The sequence below is a fragment of the Micropterus dolomieu genome, linkage group LG17 (assembly GCF_021292245.1).
Source record: "Micropterus dolomieu isolate WLL.071019.BEF.003 ecotype Adirondacks linkage group LG17, ASM2129224v1, whole genome shotgun sequence".
Classification (NCBI taxonomy): Eukaryota; Metazoa; Chordata; class Actinopteri; order Centrarchiformes; family Centrarchidae; genus Micropterus; species Micropterus dolomieu.
Genome location: NC_060166.1, coordinates 21,998,252 through 22,022,295, shown reverse-complemented (window position 1 = coordinate 22,022,295; position 24,044 = coordinate 21,998,252). Strand labels below are relative to the sequence as shown.

General features: G+C 40.8%; 3 protein-coding genes across 5 annotated transcripts in view; 1 reads left to right on the top strand and 2 right to left on the bottom strand.

The window, feature by feature from the left end:
* The window catches only part of mcamb (melanoma cell adhesion molecule b), a 55,469-nt gene extending 48,286 nt beyond the window's left edge, over nucleotides 1-7,183 (bottom strand). For all 3 annotated transcript variants that reach the window (XM_046073263.1, XM_046073261.1, XM_046073264.1), the window contains exon 1: nucleotides 6,923-7,183. In XM_046073263.1, coding sequence (XP_045929219.1) covers nucleotides 6,923-7,168 — 246 coding nt within the window. In that variant the 5' untranslated portion in view covers nucleotides 7,169-7,183. The remainder of the gene's footprint in view (nucleotides 1-6,922) is intronic.
* On the top strand, nucleotides 7,167-8,273 carry rnf26 (ring finger protein 26). Its single transcript, XM_046074185.1, has one exon. It carries the CDS (start codon nucleotides 7,167-7,169, stop codon nucleotides 8,271-8,273), a length of 1,107 nt encoding a protein of 368 aa, XP_045930141.1.
* Nucleotides 8,274-16,583: 8,310 nt separating this feature from the next.
* Nucleotides 16,584-22,134, bottom strand: c1qtnf5 (C1q and TNF related 5). The gene is made up of 3 exons (XM_046072885.1): nucleotides 22,024-22,134; nucleotides 18,482-18,726; nucleotides 16,584-18,402 (listed from the first exon to the last, which is right to left on the bottom strand). Exons 2-3 carry the CDS (start codon nucleotides 18,711-18,713, stop codon nucleotides 17,882-17,884), a joined length of 753 nt encoding a protein of 250 aa, XP_045928841.1. The 5' UTR covers nucleotides 18,714-18,726; nucleotides 22,024-22,134; the 3' UTR covers nucleotides 16,584-17,881.
* Nucleotides 22,135-24,044: the final 1,910 nt, after the last annotated feature.

Here is a 24,044-nt window from a genome sequence, read left to right as displayed (position 1 = left end):
GTGCATTAAATCTTCAAGGCTGCCATGTAACTCTGGGCATGGCCAAAGGGGTATGAGCCTAAAATTAAAAATATGAAATTGGGGAAAGAGCCCTCTTAAAATTCCTTTGTGATAAATTACATTATTTTTGCCCTTTATTTAATATGATACATCCTGGACAGGGTGTTTGGGAATATCAGAGAGCAATGGTTTTGGGAATGAGACTGACAAAGGAAAACAGAAGCTGGAGAAGCCCATTCCCCTCCCTCAAGGAGTTAGTTCCCAGGGACTGCAGAACCCTGCAACATGTTATAAGTGCATGTTTCACAACCTGCTGACAGAGGAAAACCTCCAGCTATCAACCCACACAACAAACCCAGCTAAAAAACCCTGTGTTAAGGACAGGGGTTTTCAAAGTGTGAGGCGGGCCTTCCTAGGGGGGCTCCAAACAGTTTCAGGGGAGGCTCAGTGAATGGAACAATATTACATTACTTATTGCATTAGTTATCAAAAGGTGATCACATATAATAAATAGCCTACATGTGTGAGAGTTCAGAGATACAGTAGTTTTTGGGAACTGTTTTCCTCCCATCAGAGTCAGAAACTAATAAATTCCTTAGGACAGACTTTTTTTAAAAACCATTTGGTGTAGTCAGAAATTATGTCAAACAGCAATACTGGGCATTTACTAAAGTAAATGCATGTGAGAGCTGTCAGCTGTTAGCTGGTGACTGCTACCAATGCTGCTGCAAAGTACTGCTCCATCAGCAATTTAAAATGCTTTAGCACTACCTACAGGTAAAAGAATCACATGCCACAGACTAATAGTTAAATATTAAAGCAGCAATCAGCGTTGGACGGGCCCTGAACACTACAGCTCTCACACTAACAAGTATTTGCCTCTGGCCCATTATATAATTACCTTTATCTCTACTGGTAGTATTCACATCAGATTTTACCCTTTAGCTTGGCTCCATTAAGATTTCCACTCCTGATGTGGAGTGTCCTGCTCATGCACCCCTGTGTGTGCCATTCCTTTGTAATTGATGATTACACACAACTTCTGTTTATCTCAGCAGGGATCACCGTGCTGTGCTCATGACCTAAGGAAAGCCTGACGGAAGGAAAGAGAGGAAAGAAGTCATTCTTCCCGAGCCGCTGAGGCCCGACTCGAAAGCAAGTTGTTTTGAGGGGTAGTCTGCTGGGCATGAGAGACGGCCATTGTCCGAGTTGCTCCAGAGGACGGGGGGCTTTTGAGCGTGCAATGGTATAGTGAGGGGGTTCAGGGGACGAGTGGGAGAGAAATTTGAATTTCTGCTGAACCACGTCACAACAACAAGGATTGTGACAAAGAGACACTTTGATAACTACATGGGCCAAGAATTGAACATTGCTTCTCCACAGTGATTATTTGTAATAGTGGTATTAATCATGATAAATCCACCCACTGACATGTTTCTTCAGTGTCTCAGCATGGGAAGATTTTGGTGTTAGGGAGAAGAGAAAAGGAAGAGGAATACAAAAAGGTTAATGACTTCGGTTTAGTAATGCAACTTGTTATCTCTGCTTGGGGCAATTGTAACTAAAGTGAAATGAGGAGGACCACAGAAAAAAATCCCCATCACATCAAGTCTGAAATTTTTTTCTAAAAAAATCTTATTTTCTTTAAACAAGTGAAAGTACAGGGAAATCATTTCAAACTGTTTCCAATTGAAGAGGCACATCACTGCGTTGAAATCAAGAAAAACTTAACTTTATTTTGAAGAGGAAAAAATTATGATTTGCATTAGAAACAATTAGAAGAATTGTTACAACACTGGCAGACTTTTTCACTTGTTTAAAGACTTCAAGGACACAAATTAGTTGCTTAGGAGTAGATTCTGTATTGTATTGTTCATTATTTAAATTAAAGCTCTCTCTTTGATTTATACTGTTTTGCTTTGTGAAATTCATTACATAATAAAGTCCCACATTTTCCTTTCACAGCAAACAGCGTATCTCAAGGGTGAAGTGTTTATGATTACACAATTTATACAAGTAGTTTACTGACAGGAAATTACTTTAATTAGTCTAATGAATCATTTTTCAGTTATCAAAAAGAAGTACCATAACATTGGACGCTTACAGCTTCACAAATGCAAAGAATTGTTCTCAGTTTCATTTTAGAGCTGAAGTGTTTAGTCAATTAATTGATTGCTTGAGGAAGACAAAAAATAAATCTACAACTATTTTTGATAATTTTGAAAATTTGCTGCTTTCCTTCGTTTGATAAGCGCATTAACTGATTATTTTGGGTGTTTTAGACTGTTGATTGGAAAGAAAAATAACAAGGTGGTAGATATTTAGATTTTTTAAAATGACTAATTAATTAATTGAGAAAATAACCATCAGATTTATTGATGACAGTCCTATCTGCTGGGGTCTTTTGGCTGACAGAAAAGGTAAGGTAAGAATTTTAAACATTACTTTTAGCTTAATTAATTGAAAAAGAAATCCCCATTTATGAATTAACAAAGGATCTCTTCTTTTTTTTTTTTGGACAGATGCAGAATAATGAGTCATGAAGCAGGAAGCTGCTGCTACCTCCTACAAACTCATGAACATCCTGCAGATGCACAGTCAAGGTCCTGAGTCAAATAGCACGAATGTCATACTGTCTTAGTCATCCCATTCATATCTCTCTGAATCACATCTGTAAAATCTTGTCTTTATACAAACTCTGAGTCTTTTATCCCGCTCATCATTTCCCCACCTGTCTTCTCAGCTTTCCATCATTCCCTCTCTCGCCCTCTCAGTGTGAAGAAGAGACAGCAGGCTTCAGGCTCAGGGTTTCTGTGGAATGCAGGGTCCTGCTCTGGGTCACGACAAGTCTGCACTCCAGTGATTCCTACTGTTTGGAGTTTGTGTTTTCCCAGAGAAGCCTCTGGTCTGCCGCCTACCCCTTGTCCTCTTTCTAAAACACACACAGATGTACTCTGAATGTAAATGTATGAGTCCAGTGTACTGGCTGGCAGCCAAAGTCATCATTGAATAAGAGCATCTGAACTCTAAATCCCAAAATAAACCACAAAACCTGGGAACACAGCACCAAACTTAAAGTCACGGCCACAATGCCAGATTTTCATGATTGTGAGGAGACTGGTGTGTGTGCAAAAATAGTAAGATTACTATGGATAGCCAACAAACTTTCTCTGTGTTGGATGTTAATGCAGAGGTCCTATGCATTGTTTAAGGTAATTTAGGCATTTTGACGACCTGTGGAGAGGTTTATGTTCTACAATTACACTCAAATTACACATGGTGGGTTCTGAAGACTGGTTATGTTCATCTTTAGACAAAATTGCTTTAAATGTGCTATTAATTAAATGAAGATATAGGCCAAAGTGTTGTGGTGGCAGCCCGGCTGATGGTGAGTGCCCTGTTTTTCTTTTCCTCCTTCTTCGCATCCTGGTTTCTCCTGTGTCTCCTCCTCTCTCCCTCTGTGTGTGCTCTCCCCGGAGCCCTGCTGACTACCTACACCTGCGTCTCATCAACCTCCATCTCCGACCGCCACACCTGCCAGCTATCAGCCTCATCTCGACCAGTATTTCTACCCCGGCTCTCCACTCCATCCCTGCTTGATCGTCGTCGCTCCAGGCTTGGTGCCACAGCTACATTCAAGCTTTTTTATGAACTTGTTCACGTCTAACTTCTTCGTCTCCTGTCACCCTGAACTAACCCTGTCTGCCTGCCCCCCTCGGCCCTCTCGCCTGAACCTCTCCTGCCAGCTCCTCGGTCCCCCGCGCCCACGTCTACCAGTGTCCATCTTCCCCCCCTTTCTCCAGTCCCTCTACATCCCCTTTTTCCCCTCAATAAACCTCTTTAGAAACCTGAAGCGTTGCGTTTGGGTTCGTTCAGTCCATAATCGTCACACCAAAGATTTAATATGCCTAGTTCTACCCTAGCATTGTGGAAAAGTCTTTCATTTGACATTTTGGTAAATGTTCTTATTTGCTTTCTTCCCAAGAGTTGGATGAGAAGATCAATACCACTCTCATATCTGAGGTGCATACGTGAAGCTACAGCCGGCAGCCAGTTAGCTTAGCTTAGCACAATGACTTGAAACAGGGGGAAACAGCTAGCCTGGATCTGTCCGGTAACAAAATCTGTCTATACCAGCACCTCTAAAGCTCACTAATGAACACATTATGTCTTCTTTGTTTATTCTGTACAACAAACAAACTGTGAAAATTACTATTTTTATTTTACAGGGGGTTACACAGTTATATACTGGGCGAAGCAACCCCGCAGATTTGAATGGAGAGCACTGAAGCCAGTTTTGGACCAATAAAAAACTACTACAGGGTTACTTCCTGTTGACAACAGAGCCTACAGCGCATGATCTTGCAGCATAACCGTGGTTTTATGACGTAGAGCAATGGCAGAAACACCGTAATTCTGATTTCCTGGCTCAGTGTGTTTGTCTGACTCGGATCGTCACTGTTTAATCAGCCCACCTACAAGGCTCACCTGCCAAACACCAACGCAGCGTCACTGATGGCCGAATAGTTGTTTTAGATTGCCGAGAGTTTATAATCTAAGCAATACGGTTACATCTCTCGTGTGCGACGGGGCGTCACAGGGTTTTGATGTCATTTATGGGCCTACATGGTACCTTCCATCGGGCTTTGGTAGGCTTCACTGTTCACTCTGGCTTACCCACTTGGCTGGGACCAGTAAACTTCCTGGGGTTTCCCTTGGTTTCCTGCATGCAGAATATCAGAGTTCATGTCTGGTGGTTATTTTATCGAAAGTCAGTCTTTTTAAACCTCTATATTAGAGATATAGCTCCCCATAGGGCTGACGCAAAGCTGAAAAGAAATGTTTTTGAGGTGTGGAAGAGCTGACAAAGAGGTGGAAGGGCGGGTCAGATGCTCAAATTTCTTTAAAGGGCGGAAAGGCCACAGTAGGTGGGAACCCCAATTGCTGCAAATCAATCATCCGTGGGGCCCTCAGCTCCTTGTAGGAAGCACGTCAAGGGGTTGGTTTGTCCTGTTGTCTCTGTTTCATCCTGTGCAAGCTTGTCTTGTTTCCCATTTTGCTGCCCTTTATTTTTGAGATTGTTTGCTTATTTTACCTAAACTGAAGAGACAGCTTCCAGGTCTGAGTTTAAGATGGATTGCAGGATTGGCCGATCCTGTCTTTGTCTCCGCTGTAATGGGGCTCTCAGGTTCCTGTGTTGAGTGGACGTGAAGCAAGCAACATCATGTCTGTTGATAAATCTGGAAGGTGCACACAGCAAAAAAATGAAAAGGAAACTCTTAGCTTGGTTCTACTAAATAGCCTTCAAGTAATTTGGATGCCTCAGTATTTCTGTGTACAGGAAGTCTTGACCTAGAGTAGACACATACGTGTGCAGTATTAAGGACACTTAAAGACAGGCTGCAGGAGGTTTCAAAACAAGCCTTTTTTAACCTCTGGTCATTTAGAGAGGAAGGATTCGGTTGAGCTGAAAACAAACAAAGGAAGCTAACAAGAGGGAAGGTTAGCTACCATAAAAGGAGCGGGTCTAGAATCTCTCCGCTAGAATCAAAGTAATGCACAGTACCTGTAATAGCTTCTTGCACTACTACATATCCCTGTTACATCATTAAAAGCTTAAACAAATGCTGTTTGTCAAGTGTCTAAAAGATTCAGAACGGGATTTCCCATGATCGTATCAGACAGAGTTTCCCCTTGTAAGAAAAAAAAAAAGGTTCACTGCTCAGATGGGGAGGATGAGGCACAAGGCAAGGAAGGAAATACTGTTGATATTGTTTGCAAAGCTTTTGTGTTTCATTGTCACTACAGTGGCTGAGGTAATGGGTGAGCATAAAGGTTACAATGCTGAAGCTTCAATCATTTTCACTTCTCTCTCTCTCTCAGACACACACACAATCACAGAGAGTTTATATGAATAAAGGAAAGCTTTTTCCTTGTTTCCTTATTTTATAATCAATTCTGGCAGGGGGGGGTCAGCCTATTTCATGGGGTATTTTTTGTGCTATAAACATTAAAAAAGAAACATTTGTTTAAGAAGCCCATTTCAGTTCTTTAAATATACCTCTCATTGACCCAAAGAGGAGAGTGTGTCAATGTAGCCTACTGTCTGATTTCATTAATGAGTAATATTAATAAAATTAAGGATTTGAATTTGTATATTTAGATTAGTGGATAAAAGTTATTTAAAGTTATTAAAATAATACATACATGCTTATTTTTCACCAAAATTATAGATCGTTTTTAATCTCAGAAGCTTCTCATAAAATGTCTGCATTATAAATAACTGTTTTGTTTATTTAAATTATATAGTATTTCATTTGATTTATATAATCGTATTCTATATTTGTATATTCTATATTTTATTTAAATATATTTTATGTGAAACATGATTTCTTAACGGCTCTGTGACGTTGCTGAAACTCGCCGGAAGGAAGTGGAAGTGGTCAGCTGACACGACCAAAACAAATATGGCGGCCACAGTAACGATAGTAAACACATCGGATCGGATCGTTTTCAGGGTTTTTCTCGGTCTCTTTAGATTTAGCCTGTCGGTTCATGTATTTTTTTAAGTGGCCGATTAAATAATGCAATATGTGTGGACGCTGTTCTGAACCGAGAGCCAAAACGAAACCGGTGGAATAAACGGAAGTGTTTGCATCTCGTTTGAACCTAAACATCCGCCTGTGTAACGCGTGTGTTTACTATGTTAGCTCGTCGTTTCAGCCGAACAACTGTGAAGAAAACATGAAGAAAGTTACTGCATCGTTCTTTTAACGTAACGAGGAGCGGTGCGAACAAGATGTAGCTAATATTGCAAGATACAGCTCACGTCTGAAAATCTCAGCCAGGACGAACAAACGAGACATGGACTTTGCCGTTGGGACGACCTGAGAGCACCGAGAGGTAAACATCGATACATTACCATGGGTTTGGTGAACTTTTTAATCTCCACTGTTGGGAAATGCCTGGACACCGTCTGCTTGCTGCTGGACCTGAACTTTCTCATCGTCCACACCGTGGTGCGGACCACCCTGGCGGTGATCTCCTTCATAAACAGCCTGCCGACTCTGCTCTTCACCTCTGTGGTGGAGCTGGGAAACTTCGCCATGTGTTGCTTGATGACCATGGCAGAGGCGACGTCAGACGTAGCCCACGGTAGCGTCAACATGCTGGGGAGCTTGGTGCTGGGCCTGGAGGGGCTTCTGGAGAGCCTGAAGATGGTGGGTTACCTGTCCACGCACGTCCTGCTTCGCGGGAAGGAGCACCTGTGTCGAGGGATGCTGTGGGTGCTGGAGGGCTGTGGCATCGCTGTCAGCCTGGTGGTCTATTTCACTAACACAGTGGTCAACTATGCACTCATTGCTACCCAGAACATTTACTTGGCGGCGGTCAATGTGTGGCAGACGGTCTCCAGCCCGCTGCAGAAAGTGCTGGAGCTCACGCTGACCTCCTTCACCTTTCTGTACAGCAGCCTGGTTGGGACTTCTGCTTTCCTGTGGACGCCCTGTAAACTTGTGTTGGACTTTCTGGTCTCGCTGGTTCACATGTTTGTCAGCATCTTCATATTGAACATCTATGGCTTCTTGCTCACTGTCACTATTGCTCTGACTACCACCGCCTACCTGAACCCAGAGCTGACCCGACAGGCTGCTGTTCGAGTTCTGGATTATATCAACTCTATTCCTGCCCTGCGCAGACTTCACCTGGCTCTCTACCGCCTTGCTTCAGCCTTGCAGAGCGCCCCACCCTTTGTACGTCGCGTCATGCAGCGCCTGCCCAGGATACTCCGCCACCTCTGCCTGCTAGAGAGAAGACTTTGGCGGCAGCTGTCTCGACTCAGCAGCCAGCTAGGTCTGGCTCTGAGGACACAGCTCCATGGGGACAACAACAGCAGAGTGCGTGGCGATGGCGACCCTGGCGAGGAGAGGCGGGACCCACCAGATGGCAGAGCAGGAGATGGAGCCCACCGGGAGACGCGGGATTTAGTTTTCCCCTCATCAAGCACAGACAGGCCGCTAAAGAAGCAGTCCTTTTCGGGCAAAGACAGTAATCTTCTACCTGCTGAGAATCTGCTGACTCTGCTGAAGGAGCAGGAGGACAGGAAGAAGTGTGTGATCTGTCAGGACTGTACCAAGACGGTGGTGCTGCTGCCCTGCAGGCACCTCTGCTTGTGTAGAGACTGTACGAACATCCTGTTGAGGCAGCCCATCTACCAGCAGAACTGCCCACTCTGTCGGCACATGATCCTCAACACTATGGACGTGTATGTGTAAGGGACCAACGGAAGTGGATCGTCCGGCCACATGGAACAGCCTATCAGCATTAATACTTACTAAAGTTTTAACATCACTGACAGGATGTTGTATGATGTGTTTTTACTAGGTTGTGTAAGGGAGAAGTCTGGTGATATTCTACATTTTTCTAGTAACAATACAGTAGTCTATCTCTTAATACTTTACTACTTCCTTACCCTGACTGTGACCCCCAAGCCCATTCATTTCCACTGAAGTTAAGTTTTTTTTATTTTATTTTATTTTTTTAAAGAAACAACTAAGCTCTGTAGTTTTTAACAAATGCTACTCGAACAGTGAAAATGGGTGGAGATGGGCTTTGACTACACAAACAAAACTTGTCTTGTACTTGGTTTTGGATTTATTGAGATTTATGGGATTTATTGACAAAAAAAAAATATATCGAATATCACCAGACTTAAATTATAACATTTGGTTTCAGATCTGTGCATCTTTTTTGACAAAGGAAAACAAATTCTAAAACATGGGCTGTGTCCCAATTCCATACTACATTAACTGCATATATGTGTACTATATGCTAATCTTTATAGAATACTGTTTTGTGGTGAGTATACACAAAATCAACATATAGAAAAGGATATGACACTTGCACTGTTGAATCAAACTACAACATTAAAATGCTACTACAAAAAAATGTAACAGAACTGTTCCACCACTATCCACACTTTGTTGTTGTTTTATTTTTCCAGCTGTGAGCAGCAGCTCCTCTATGTCCTCCGTGCAGTGCATTTTGGGATATAGTGTCCATCTGTGATACAGTACAGTCAAAAATCTATTTTTTTTTGTATGCACACTGACTGTTTTGACTCTAGCTTTTTTTTTATCTGTAGTACAGATTCGGGACACAGCCACAGTCTCTGTTTTGGCACTAAGATGTTTAAATAGTCCTGTATCTCCACGTTAAGTCTCAGGTCTCGTAGCCATGATAACCCGTCAGTGCCCTCCCTGATGCTGAAATGTTTACCACCGCTCATGTCTTAAAATGTTGTGCTGTCAGCGGGCCAAGCTGTGAAGAAATAAAGCGGACACTGCGCTTTATTGCATGAGTATACAAATGACTGCACACATGCCGTATGTATGAACGCTGCGTGTGTAACAGTGTATTATTCCAAGCAGCACCGCCACCTTTTGTTGTTCTGTTGTGCAAGCCTTTTAGCATTTGAATAAACGTCTGTAACAGATGACCTTTTCTCACAGAGCAATGTAAAAACTAAAAAAGGGTTTTCTGTATTTAAGGAAAGTGATCTATAATTTTCCAGTCAGGCCTGATCAAACACAGCTTTATTCCATTTATTTGTTCTATTATTGTTCTATTATTCCAACCACCACTGACACATAATCCATAAAAGGTTTCCCCTTTCCTTTGTCATTGTAATAAAGAATGGATTTCTGATGTATGAAAGGAGCATAAACTAATAAGGCTTTACAATTTAATTTTGCCTTTTGTTTTTCCTCATTTTTTTTCAGTCGAGGCTGAAGTGTTTATTGATCTGTGTTTAAAGTTTACAGGGCATTATTTTGACACCATTTAATTAATCTGTCATAGGCCTTCATTTGCTTTTTTGAAAAGTTTTTTTTTTCTCTCTCAAAGTCATTTGTATTGTTTGAAGAAATTTTATTTCTGTGTTGTTTTGTGACTGGAGTTATGTAATACCTAATTACTGACATCATGATGTTCCTTACTACATACACATATATCATTAGTGAAAATGGTCTGAATGTCAGTTTTTGATAAGGATGTAAATGGTTTCTAGAGATCAGACTGTAGTCAGTATAGACTCTAAGGTTTTCCTGAAACGCCAATGGTGTTCCTAATATAAGGATTGGAGTGGAACTGTAAATAGCTCACATGACCATCATCTGTTGCTACCTGAAATTTGTATGACAGCGTGGGACAATGTGATTTGAAGACATGAATCTAATGTGTTTTTTTTTAAATGCTACAGTTGCCACATAACGGGCAAGTCTTCTGTTCATAATAAAACAACAATCAATGAAACTGTCTCTTATGATCATATGATCCTTGTAAATGTTGTCACAGCCAGACTCTTGCTGCAGCGAACACAGGAAACATATGGATATATATCAGATACTGAAGTACATTTATTAGTGCTGCAAGTAACACACTACAAATCACTTTAATCATTTAGTCTGCCCAGAAAGTTCTAAGATACCAAAGTGTGCCTTAAAATGTCCTTCCAACAGTTCAGATAGTCAGTGTACTATCACAGAAGATTAAGAAACCAATTAAATATTAACATTTGAGAAGCTGGAACTACCTTACAAAATTACTTGAATGATTAATTAATTCCCAAAGTAGTTTCTGATTAATTTTCTGTCAATAAATTAATAGTATTAAAAGGTCAAATCTGTTGTATCAGTAGTGTAGGGCAGTGATTCCCATTTGGGGACTGTGAACTGCAGGGGCACATGGGACGATGGTGGACTAGCTCAGCTAATTTAAGAAAGATGGGAATTATAATATGGTTAAAAAATTCAACAGAAGAAACTAATTGGTCTGAGGCTGATCTTGAGTATACAGGTATATCTTGGAAAATTTAATTAAATTCAAAAAGTGGAACTGACATATATTCTAGATTATTATATTTGAAGGTAAATCCTCTTAAGGCTGCAGTCATTTTGTCTTGTGCACCTTTTCCTGCCAAACTTTAAACTTCCAGTCAACTTTCCATGAATATGCTTTGATACAGCACTCTGCGAACAGCCAGACCTTTCAGCAGTGACCTTCTGTCTTACCCTCCTTGTGGAGGGTGTCAGTAAGTGTCTTCTGGACAACTGTCACGTCAGAAGTCTTCTCCGTGATTGTGGTTGTGTGTTCTGAACCAGACTGGGAGGTTAAAGGCTCTTCTCAAGTCGACATTTATTAAATGGTTTGTCACTCATTCTAATATTTTGAGATATGGATTTTTGATTTCCAACACTGTAAACTGAAATCATTAAGATTAAAACAAAAAAGGGGCCTGAAATATTTCAAAAAAATAACTTTTTCTAGAAGTTTTAATTCTCTGAGATGCACCAGTATTTATTGTTACAATAAACAACTGCACAGGATATGCCTCCAACCAATCTGACCAATCTGAGTGAGTAGTAAACCCGAACACCCTGTGTCGAGAGACTAGATAGCAAGGGAGCATGCAGAGAAGTCAAAATATATTTTTGGGAAACTATTGCAGACATACAGAAGCAAGCAAAACGTTTTTTTCAACAGAAACGGTGGTTCTCTGAACACCCTGTTGTGTACGCAAGCGCACTGCATTTTCCTGCCTTCTTAAAACCGTTGTGTTTACAAACTTGTTGCCACTGATTGGGTAATACCTGAGACACGCCCACCAAACGGGAGAAAACCCGTATCAAGCCTGTTGCAGAACGTTGCAGAACGTTGCAAGGAAACATGTTGTTTCGGTGCAAAACGTTTTGAGATTGAACTCGCCCCTGCTTCAGCCACAAATTATAGGTGTTCCCCATGTTGCTGATTGTGGTGCCTTCATGTGAAGCCCAGAAAAAACAGTGCAGAAAGCATGGGGGGGAGGTCATCACATTTTTGATATGTCGCAGTAGGAAAAATACAGGTGTAAAAAATGAAATTTATGCTTCAGTTTCAGGGTCCTGGTACTGTGCATGCTGGCTCAAAAAGGTCATGTAGACGTCATTTCCATCTTACATTCACACCAACATAGTTTACTGGAATTCACATATTTTAAGCTTTGGCCTTAGTATCTTTTACCAAATTTGGTGTAAATGATTTTACCATCTTTTCATGACATCCGTCCACACAGGTTGCCCCACCCCCCTTCATATGTAGAGGGGTGATGCAGATCTTTGCAACTGGAACACGGTAGGAAGTATTTCCACTGGGACTGGCCCCACACATTACAGATTCCTTTGCACCTGTCCACGCTGTATCTGAAACCAGAGATAATGGAACAGTTGAGTCCAGGGATGGTTCATTGTTCATGTCTTGCATCTGTGCAGACAAAGGGAGGGTTTGAGGCCTGCAGAGGGGTTGCAGGGTTAAAGGAGTGGGCCCCTAATGGTCTTATGGGACCACGTCCAACACCATATGACAATTCACCAGAGCCTTGTGGTTTACAGCTTCATTCCCGTTCCCAATGTCCTCTCTAAAAATATCCCCAGCTCCATACCAGACATCAGCTCACATAAAATAATGCACTCAATGACATTAATCCACAATACATTGTAATTTTAGTTTATTTTTTGCAGTGATTGTGAGAGATTGGTGTGTACAGGTTGCTACTGGATTCTACTATCTACTGTCTTAAACAAACAAATCGAGGGGTTGTTTTATTGTCTCCTGACCCGCGAGCCCAGCCTCAGCAGTGTTTACGTGTTTAGTTGTAAATGAGGATGGTGTTAACAGAGGAAAGGAAGTGCGATGTCAAGCAAAGAGCAAGGAGGAGTCAACCAAGGAGAGCTTTATACTCTGGGGATTCGACCTCTTCCTTTTGACCTCTGGTGGTCCTGGGAAAATGTCAGACTCATGTGCTCTTCCCTGCCTCACTCAAGCTGTATTTTGTCTGTTTATGATCACTGTCTCCATCTCTTACTCTTAGTCTTTCTTTCTCCATCATCTCTACATTGAGTGCTTTAGTCTTGGTGTCCTAATGTGCACCACCACAACAGTGAGCATCTACCCAGCTAAAATATCAAAGATGGTAAATTTATAGCAGCAACAAACAGTGCTGATCTGGAGTCGGCCCTGACCTCTGACCTCCCTATGGGGGAATTCCCCTGCATAGATGAGCTACAGAGTAATGTATCTGTTTCTGATATTGCCAAGCCTGACATGCTGTAGCCCTCTGTCATGCTGCAAACACAAATACAACAGTTGTTCTTCTATCTAGGACAGAAAAATGTCCTAGATAGAAGATCAAATCTGCTTTGAGAGATTTCCAAAAGGTAAAATGGGGCAAACAGTGTGGTTGAATAGAAATGGTTTAAAGGTTTGACAGTAATGTGAAGAGAAAGGAGAAGAGACAGGCAGTTTATTAGCCCTGGCCAACCCAACCTAGACTCAACTGTAATTAAGAGGTTTGTTGCAATTACTCCAGATGATACTGATAGCCTTGATAAAATGCAGGGCGTGATGTAATGTATGGGCCTTGCAGAGATTAAAGCTGGTGACTCTCGAAGTAGGAAGCTGGATGATAGCCATCAGGTCTGAGTGCTCATAATAGCAGCCCCCCCTCGTGGTACTTGAACTTTCACCTTCGGATGCCACTGTTCTTACACAAAAAGAAGGAGGGACTTAAAAAGGACTGAAATAGATTACTAATAGATTACTCCTATAAAACATATTCATATAAAGTTCTTACATTTTATGGTTTCATAACATTGAATCAAAGGGGATTCAATGTGGCTTCTTTACACAGAAAAGTACCCTTTCATGTTAAAGGACAACAGAACATATCTAAATCTGGTGCAGCCAGTTGGTTTTAAAAATCACATAAATAAAGTTAAACGTAGATCACCTGTGTCTAGTCAAGGGTTATAAGTTGATTATAGTATAAATACACCTGTATTTGGAGCTTTTGGTGAGTCTGTATTGTAGAATGACCTACACCATGAAAATGATTCTCTTTATGGGCAATGTCTAACTGAAGCAGTGGTTCTCAAACTGGGGGGCGGGCTCCCTTAGACTGGCATAGGGCCTTTCTCATTTCACCTATTTTGTGCGTCCTCGCCTCCTTGATCCTCAATCCTCTGCCTGTGACCCGGATATCGATCTAAGCACGGCCATCTTGAAGGACATCTCATTTCCTAAAAGGCCCCTCGAGGAGGAGAGGAGGTACAAACTGAGAAATGTGAAAGGCCTACTGTTCCACTCTGATGCAAGCAAGGCTATTTTGCTTTCCTGAATCTTTTAGTCAGTTAATGATTGATAAAAATAAATCCACTTATGGATTGGATGGAGTTGGAGAAAAAGTTTGAGACATCACTGCACTGAAGAAAAAAGAAAGCCAGTAAAAATGACAAACATTGATAGTTGGTTTAAGTAAGTAAGTGAGTGAGTTTGCTTGGTTAAGATTTGCAGTTAAAAAGGCCAATGTAGCATTTTTACCATCACCATTTCAATATGAAAATACCCTGAATATCTGATTCAATAATACTCTCCAGACTGAACTGTACATGTTTTCTTTTTAGACATCTTCAGAGATTATCTTACAAGAGATAGAGGATTTTAAGTAAACTTCAGTGGAGATTTTCCCTGAGTGTGCCATAGCAGCGTAGATGTAGTCTACTGATACTACTACAGTATTACACTTTTACTCTTGCCCACATCCTTAGGAATGTGGAAAATTAGACTATAGGAAGTTAATTAATGAGAATATATTTAAATTTAAACATCTAATCCAGACTGGAGAACAAAACCCTCTCTCACACCTCAGTGGCTACAACAAGTTATTCATATTACATGTGGACAGTTCTAAACTCTATTTAACATTTAATTTTTTTGATTAAACCTATAATCCTATAAACCTAAACTTTCACACATTCATAATGAACAGATAATAGCACAGGTCTTCTTATTGATCTGTCAACTTATGTCTGAGGTGCCTCACAAATGTGGTTTGTGGCTTTTAAAAACAATAGAGAACATAAGTGCCAATATTTGCACAGTTATGGCTTAATTTAACAGTTATATATTTAAAACACCTAATTATTTTAATTTGTGTTGAAGTTCTCTTAATAAATCACTTTCAGTTTCTTTGTCTAGCTTGTGAATTGTAAAAATCTGTGAAGGGAGTCCCTTTGTGACACAATGGGAAATACTACTGGAACAGGTGTTGAACTAATAAATCCTGATGTCCTGTACATTCCTGCAGAGCCAGTGTTGCACACATCAAAAAGACACCTCGGGACTGTTGATATAGCTGGCTGAAATGTTCAGTCCTGCCCAGATGATGTGAAACACAAACTGATGATACTCGACACTTTTCCTATGCAGATGTTCCCTGCAGACAGTGTTTTAGCTGCTGAACAGTGGTACAACACTGCCCCCTGCTGGACAAAGTAGTACGTCCAACTAGATGAACCAACTTTGCCAAATCAGCAAGAATAACAGCATATTTCTTCTAGATTCTGGTTTCATCCTCAAATAATATTTTTCGTTTTAATAGAGTAGACTCAGCTACTTCAGTTACTACCTACACATATCTTCATTTTAATTTGGGGATTTTGACGACCTGAGGAGAAATTTATGTTCCATACTTGCTTCTGGAGTCTCCACTGGTTGTTTGGCAACCTCAGGCAAGGTTGTAGAAATATCTAAATATTAGATATTTCGAGTAGCTAGAAAAAGGGTTTCTTTAAGCAGGCGTAAAACACTCATGTAGGGACATACAATGTACAGAAAATATAATATAACTTAAATTAATTAATGAAATGAGCAAAACATACAACTTTACAGACATTTTTGGTGGCTAGTCAAACATCTCTCACAGTGGTTGGGTTATGCTGGGGAGATTTTGAGCTCAGTATTTTCCAAAATCCTCGCTATGGCCATGCCTTCAAAACAGTGTTCACACTTTTGTCTACCATATTGTCATACATGTCTCACTATTTTAACTACACTGTATCTGCGTCAAATCTTTAATCCAGATGCCAAACTCTTGCTCCTCACTCTCCTTCACACCCGCCCACCAATGAGATTTCAGGGTGATGTCACTGTCTGCTTGGCCATCAGCTTCAAGCAGTTAGGGGAAGATTTTTGGGCCTTTAACTTATGGAAATAACATATTGATGCCAGGGGAGAATTGATTAACTCCCTGCTTCTTTTATTCTACCCTAGAGGGAAAGGTTATGAGGATATATTTAAAGCTTAATTATGTGGAGGAGTCTCAGGGAATGGAGGGAAAATAAGATTTCCTCATGTCTGAGGTAGTGTGTTTGACAGGCCTGTCTTGGGTTCTGGTCTTGTCTGTGTTTACCCTCCTAAATAAAAAATCCTGCCTCAAGAAAACTGTCAAGAGAGGACTCAGCTCAGTAAACTGGGAAATAATACATGTTCTTAATAGTTTCATTTATTATCAGTGACGGGAAGAAGGAGATGACTTGCATCAACCTGCTCACTGTGTTGAAATGTAGCTGGAGAGGTACTTTCAGCATTTGGGAAAATCATTAGGCAGAGGTAAACACAGTAAATCCAGTGGAAAATGAATATTTTCCAGCTTTTTTTATTATGGTATTTGCTTTGGTAGTGATTTGCCTTTGGTAATAAAAACCAGAGAGTTGGGTGTCAAATTTTATTGATAAAAGTGCCAAGTGAAAGTTGATTAATCAGGCAGTGGTGGAACGTAACCAAGTACATTTACTGACTGAAGTACTGTACTTTTGAAGTACTTAAATTTTACTCGAGTATTTCCACATTATGCTATTTTATTCATGTAGTCCATTACATTTCAGAGGGAAACGTTGCACACTGCATTTATCTATTAACAGTTATAGCTACTACTTACTTCTCAGATTAAGGTTTAAAAAACGTTTAAAAAACATGTTAACGATTAAACCAGTGGTTCCCAAACCTTTGGGCTTGTGACCCCTCACAAAAGAGCAGTTGTCGTGTTTCAGATGTCTACGAGTTGTTAGCAGCTCCAACAAGGAGTGAATTCCTGTCTAAACTTCTCAGATGGTTTCATTTAAATGACAATTTGAAGCTCAGTGAAGTGAAATTATTCAAAAAGGAGGGGAGGGGGAGTGTGAATTGTTTCTCCCTTCCTGTCCTATCAGTCATCTCATAACCCCTCAGATTTATTAAAACTAGCTCCACTTTGAGCAGCTACAACAGTAAAATGCCACATACTGATGCGTCAGTATTAACAATTTTATCTTTTCATTCACAATAATATATGACTCAAAGGAGCTATTTTTCTGCAGAAAGAGTAGTTTTACTTTAAATACTTGTACATTTTGCTGATAATACTTCAACTTAAGTAGTGATACAAATATCAAATATCTCTCAAGTTGAAAGTGTAGAACTGACTTATTGCAACAATTAGTCAAACTGATCTCCTCAGGTTTGTCAAGTATCAAGTATGTCAGTCTGTGTGTGTGTGTGTGTGTGTGTGTGTGTGTGTTTTAAAAACAACAATGATTTATTCATTTCTTCATGTTCGCTGTGCAGAAATTAACAGGAAGACGAAGTGCAATAGTAGCATGAAAGCTGTGTGGCCTGGAGTTGGCTGGAGGCCTTTGTCATAACATCTGTTAAGAGAATTTAGTGCCACAGCAGTTTAAAGAACAGAAGAACAGACACTGAATAAATGTTACTGCTGCTTGTGTGTGTCTGTACCTCACAACCTCACACTTCACCAGTACGGTATGTGCCATTCAAGTAACATTGTCTGGAGTGTTATTCTTTTACTTCTTACACAAATACAGATGTACCAAGTCACATCTTATTCACTTGTTTTTATCCAGAACTGCTCAATTAGAACAACTGAACGAACAAAAAAAAAAAAGAAAAAAGAAACCGGTTGTGGTTCATTTCCCAAATTGGGATATGACTTTGTTTTGTTCATATGCACATGTCATGCAAAAACAGCCGAGTTTTTCCAGTCTGAGTACACCAGGAAGCCGGTGAAGGTGCTGTCTGTCTTGGTGCTGGAGTATAATCCGTTGTACTCTGACAGAGCCATCTGGACCCACACCTGGTCACCAGGGACGAGGTGGAGCAGGGAGCCGCCTGATAGAGATGCCGGTTTGGGCCAGTTGCCGTAGAACTGGAAATAAGATGCCACCGTGTGTGCGTTTTTCATCAGGTCAAACTGCAGGCTGGCACGGTACACTGTGGCGTGGACGGCGAAGTAGTACACTCCAGGGACTTTGCAGGTGAAGCGTCCCGTCTCCGCGTTGTAGTCGCCCTGCTCATTGAGCACGATCTTGTCGAAGCGCACTACATCGCCTACAGTCGGGGGTAAAGTGCGGGTCTCAGATAGTTTGGCACTGAAGGCTGATTTGGGGGCCACCGCACACTCTCCTGCCTGGCCCCTCTCTCCTTTATCTCCTGGGTCACCTCTGTCCCCTGTCAGGCCTCGCACTCCTGTCTCACCTTTGAGAGGAAGAGGACATGAGCATCCACTGCAGACATTTATCACATATTCACACACATATAAGAAAAACTAGAGCACCTGGTTCTCCCCTGTCCCCCTTCTCTCCCTTCTCCCCAGGAGCAGCATCTCTCCCGTCCCTCCCGTCTCTCCCCGGCTGACCAGGACTCCCGTGAGCTCCAGGAGAGCCCGGGATACCAGGGTGACCAGTGCACAGACTGGGAGGGATCTTGTTGTCCTCTATCTGGTTGGAAAGATGGACTTGGAGGAGAAGGAGGGAGTGCAGCAAGGGCACCAGCCTGAGTGAGGTCATTGCAGCGTCACGGCTGAGAGAGAAAAGAGAAATAAATAAAAAAAACATAAAGACTCACAAGAATAAAGAAAGGTATTTGGGAACATTATGGTTTACAAACAGTGGAGGAGTTACACCAAAGTTTGAACTGAAATACAAACAGCTGGATAACAGTGATTAAACAAAAGTGCACCAAAAATGCCACTCACTTTAAATCAAGCATTTTCAGATGACACATGGGCAGCATATGTAAACACACTGAAATGAGTGTTTTACAACATAATTTAAGGACTTGCAATATAATACTCAATTTACCTTTTCTTGTCAAACACACTGTGGCACCGGGTTACAGTTTTAGTTGCAGTTAAAGCGAATCTGTGAAATGAATTTAAGGATTATCCTCTCCAGTTAAAAAACTAGATTGTGACTGGCTGAGAGCTACAACTTCATAACATTACTATTTAAAACAAGATAAAAACCCTGCAGGATGACGACCAGTTAAAACTGCTGCAATATTCAGTGTTCAAGCACACTGACATTTAGTCCCAAAGTAAAAATGGGCTAACTTTTCAAAACATAGCATATATAATTTTAAATACTTTACTAGTGTCTATTTAAAACATAATTAATCAGGCACTTCACTTGTACGAACAGAGAAATATATTAATTCTTCTCACTGAGCTTGAGGGCAAAGAAAAATTGAAATAACCATATTACATTACTGAGTTGGCATTATTCATTAGATGGAAGGAAATCTTTTATCAAATCTAATAGCTGAAATATTAAAACATGCCAAGGTGGAGTTTTTTTATTGCAATTTGACTGTAACAACATCCACGTGGAACTTGTGTTTATTAACACAGGTGCAGCTTTTGGTTCCAGCTGGTGAAATAATGGGTCAAGAGTCATGATACTAAGAACAGCATTCTCTGTTTCAGGGAAGACACATGGAGGGAAGGGATGGGGAAAAAAATTGCCTGAAATAAAAGACAATTATATGACAAGCAGTGGCAAAAATGGTTTAGGTTTTTTTATTTTTTTTACATGCAACCAGCATCCATAATCCTAAACTTTTACATCAAACACCCCTTATTTTGGTTGAATAATTTAAATGTTAAACCAAATAATATTCACTTTATCTGACAGTTACATGTTTAAGTGAGAGACATTCAAAGTTGGTGACTACAAATTCTGTTTTTTTCAGTTCAGGAGGACAAAAATAATGCAAATTCCTGAGCTAATGATTATTTATACCTTCAAAACAAAAAATGGCACTCACAGTTTCTTCACAGATGTTTCTAGTAAAAGTTTGATGAGATTCTGAATACCAGATGGGCCTACTCAGAAACTACTCACAGTCACACTTGAAAGTTTAAAAAGCTTCATCCTCTAGTTCTCTTCTCTTTCTGTCTGCTTCTGTTTCCTGTTTGTGTGTGAACCTGAATCAAGAACCACACTCCTCAGCTGATCCAGCTTGCACAGTATGAGGGACAACAAATTGGACATTGCTGCTACCTAACCTGTATAAAATCAGTAAGTGTGTTTATATTACAGCAACCTTGCTCACAGCGTTTTTCCTGCATGGTCTGTGGTCAAGAGAGACACCGGCTGGTCTCCACTGTGGCCCTGTTTGGCCGTCTTTCCGACAGCAGGACAGGCGTCACAGGATCGTAAACTGAACTGATGAGCTGAGCAGGACAGGATCACTGTCTCAGAGAACCGGCTTCTTGTGGGATCCAACTTTATGGTTTACTCATGAGGACTTGCTGTTTGCGGTTTGTGACAATGATGAGAAAAGTTTTTGTCGTCTAGCTGCAGTTCTGCTAATTGGAACTGAAAGCTTAACAAGAGAGAGTGAGAGAGGAAGAAGGGAGACTAGAAAGACAAAGAAAAAGAGAAACAGTGAGAAAAAAAAGGAGGAGGGAGAAAGAAAATGCATGTCATGTCTTCCTGGCAGAAGAGGAGAGCAGACAAGAGGACTGGAGAGTCTGAACAACTGTCTGCCATTACTCCTCAGTAGCCCTCAGATGATTGGAAACATGAGTGTTTTCAATAACTGTACAAAAGACAGATCCACTGTTTGTAGACCACTAATAATTGAACTACGATGCTTACTGTACAACTACACACATGGTTTGTCTCAGATTATACAGCCAAAACAGCTTGTTGTCTTGTTTTTTTAATGTAGGTTCACAATCTGCTGACAGTTAGGACATTCTTGCTTTTTTTTTTTTGTCGCTTGCTGTAATATATCTCATAAGGGTGAAGCCCACATGAAAGAACTCCAGAGAAAACTGAACCCAGTCACTGGCCCGGAGTTTTGATTTCAATAAGGTCAGTGATTAAGATTCATCTTCTGGACACACCACATGGGTGATGGGTGATTGAGATGAACTTTTACAGGCAGCTCAAAGCTCAATTTTCTCTGTAAGAAAGAAATCAGCGACATCCAACAACCATTTGGGAAAGTTTGGCACATTGCCTTAAGACCAGCTGCAGCGCACTGATAATATCCACATTTACTGTAACCCATTATCAGGCTGTTAAAGGCGAAGCTGCACATTTATTTGAACCCTCCATTGCTGAAAAATGCTATACCTGGAGGTGGAAAGTACTCTAACTAAGTAAATTTAGTCAAGTACTTTACCTGATCACAATTTGGATATGTACTTTACTTTAGTATTCAATTTTCTTCCACTTTGTACTTTCACACCACCACATTTCAGAGAGAATAATTGTACTTTTTACTCCACTCCACTGGTCTGACAGCTTTAGTTAACACTCTCACATATGAAGATTTTCTATATAGATTATAAGTAATTAAGTATTAGTGTTTGTATATTAGGATTATTAATAGTCAATGTCAGCTCCACCTTGACCAGGAGCAACATTAAAATATGGCTTAAACTTGATTGCATCAGTAACAATAAGTAATTAATTTTATATATAACAATTTAACACTGACATGGGCCATTCTGTTACATAATGATTACTTTTATTTGAAGTACATTTTGTGGAGAATACGTCTGTACTTTTACTTAAGTAAGATATTGATTGCAGGACTTTTACTGTGGTATTGCTACTTTTGCTTAAGTAAAGGATCTGAATACTTCTTTCTCCTCTGCCTCCAAGTTTTCTATATAATCCAGCTCAACAGTCATCTCTACACAGTGTCTGAGGGAGTTAAAAGATGCCACTACTTCTGCTCTGAACCCTAAAGTCAAAAGACATCATCTCAGCCCAGCACCCTGACATGTGCATACTTCACCTGTGTGCGCTGAAACACTGAAGAGCAGCTTTCATTCACAATTCAGGACAAAAATCTACTTACCAGATGATGTAGTGAAGTCTTTGAGAGCTGCTGCAGCTGCTGCTGATGTTTGCAGAGTGTCGCAGAGAATCCAGTGAAAGCCGTTCCTCCCAACCAGAGAGTCTGGCTGGGAAAAAACTGAAAAGAAATGGGAAAGAAAACCAATTAGAAGGCGGGGTGGGTGGGAGAGGAGGAACCCAGGGGTGGAGGAGAGAGAACAGGGAAGAAAATAGTTGATGTTTATCCAGCACAAATAAAGGAGAAATATTCAACTATATAACAAAACTGAGACAAAATATGAAAGGATGGATTTGGGCGAGAAAAGTTAGAGGATAACAAATGGAGGAAAGCTTAGGAGATTGCATAACAGTGTTTGGGAAACTCTCCAAGACACAACCAGAGGGCTGTGGTGAGAAAGAGGCAAATGTCACGGCAATGAACTCCCACTGAAAACGAGCTGCCCTCCTCTCTTTAATACACAAAACAACACTGCTTTAAGAAGACAGAAAAGAGCGGTAAAGAGAGAGACAAATACAGACATCAACTGAAATAGAGGCAAACACATTCACATATTCTTCTCTCTGCTCTGTGAGTTTCATTATCTGCCTCCAAGATGAGGCAATTTACTCCATCCAGATAGCATCTCCCCTCTAATATCAGTCTCCCACTCAAGCAAGACTCCATGACAGTAATCCTCTTTTCCCCGTAATCCTCCAGCGGCGGTGTTAAGTTGATAAAGCAAGAGGTCTTAATATCTTTTTGGCAAGGAAGCTAAATGTGAACTGGTTAGAATTTTGCAGCTCCTTTGAATTCAGGCCAGTGAAAACATGTTTTCACTGTTATTATGCAGCAGTGACCCCAAACGGACCAGAAGTGTGCCAAAAGTGGAGATGGCGGAGGAGTGTGAGATCACGGTCCATCGAGTCTAATCTATGTGGGAGAAGAGAAAACGAAAATAAGCAGGGTGATGCTTCGGAGCAGAAGCATTGCTTATTGGAGGACCGACATTTTACAGTGCAGTGGAAACACAGGCCTGTGATGTGCTGGTTTCTTTTCAGTTTGTTTTAAGGTTGTACCCAGCAGTGTCCGTCAGTGTCTCCACCAAAGTATAACTACTTTATAGTTTGTACAGACATTCATGGTCCTCAGAGTATGAATCCTAATGACTTTGTGGATCTGCTAACTTTTAATCTAGCACCATCATCAGGTCAAACTTTGTCGGCCTCTGCTGATAATTAGCAAATTTTGATAACATGCTAACACACTAAATTAAGATCCTGAACATCATTAGTAAACATAATACGTGCTTTATATCAGTAAGTTAGCATTATGATGTTAGCATCTAGCTCAAAGCAGCATTGTGCCTAAATTCAGCCTCATACAGGCTCTAGAGTTTCTATTTGTACATTTGGGCTAACCAAGTTACAGCAGCTAATGTTTGTACTTATTTGGCAAAAAATGACTCATCTGCGAATATGTCCGTTGTCTAACCAAAAGTAATTAACAGGTTATCCACATATGATAAACAACAGCCTGCTTCAGTTGTGGATGAATGAAGGTGCTGTTGTTGTAGAAACACATGTCATCAGCATACAATTTCAGTTAGACTGAAAACTATTTGTGGTCGGGAGACATGAATCTGCTAGGGTAGCATGGTGGCGCGGTGACCCAGTGGATAGCAAAGAAGGTCCTGGGTTCAAACCCCGGTTGCCCCGGGCCTTTCTGTGTGTAGTTTTCATGTTTTCTGTGTCTGTGTGGGTCTCCCCTGGGTGCTCCGCTTTCCCACACCATCAAAAACATGTTAGGTTATCCAGTCAGCACCTTTGACCAGTGTTGTATATCTGGAGTTGGTCCCCAGGCACTGTACAGTGGCTCCTTTGATGGATGGGTTTAATGTAGAGAATGAATTTTGCGATGTGTATGTGAAAATAAAAGTGCATTTACCTTTACATGTCTCTCTATTGAAGTGTGGACACCACGAAATGTTATGAGGTTTTACATGAGCCATTTACATCGTTATCTACAGTAGATTTGCTAAAAGT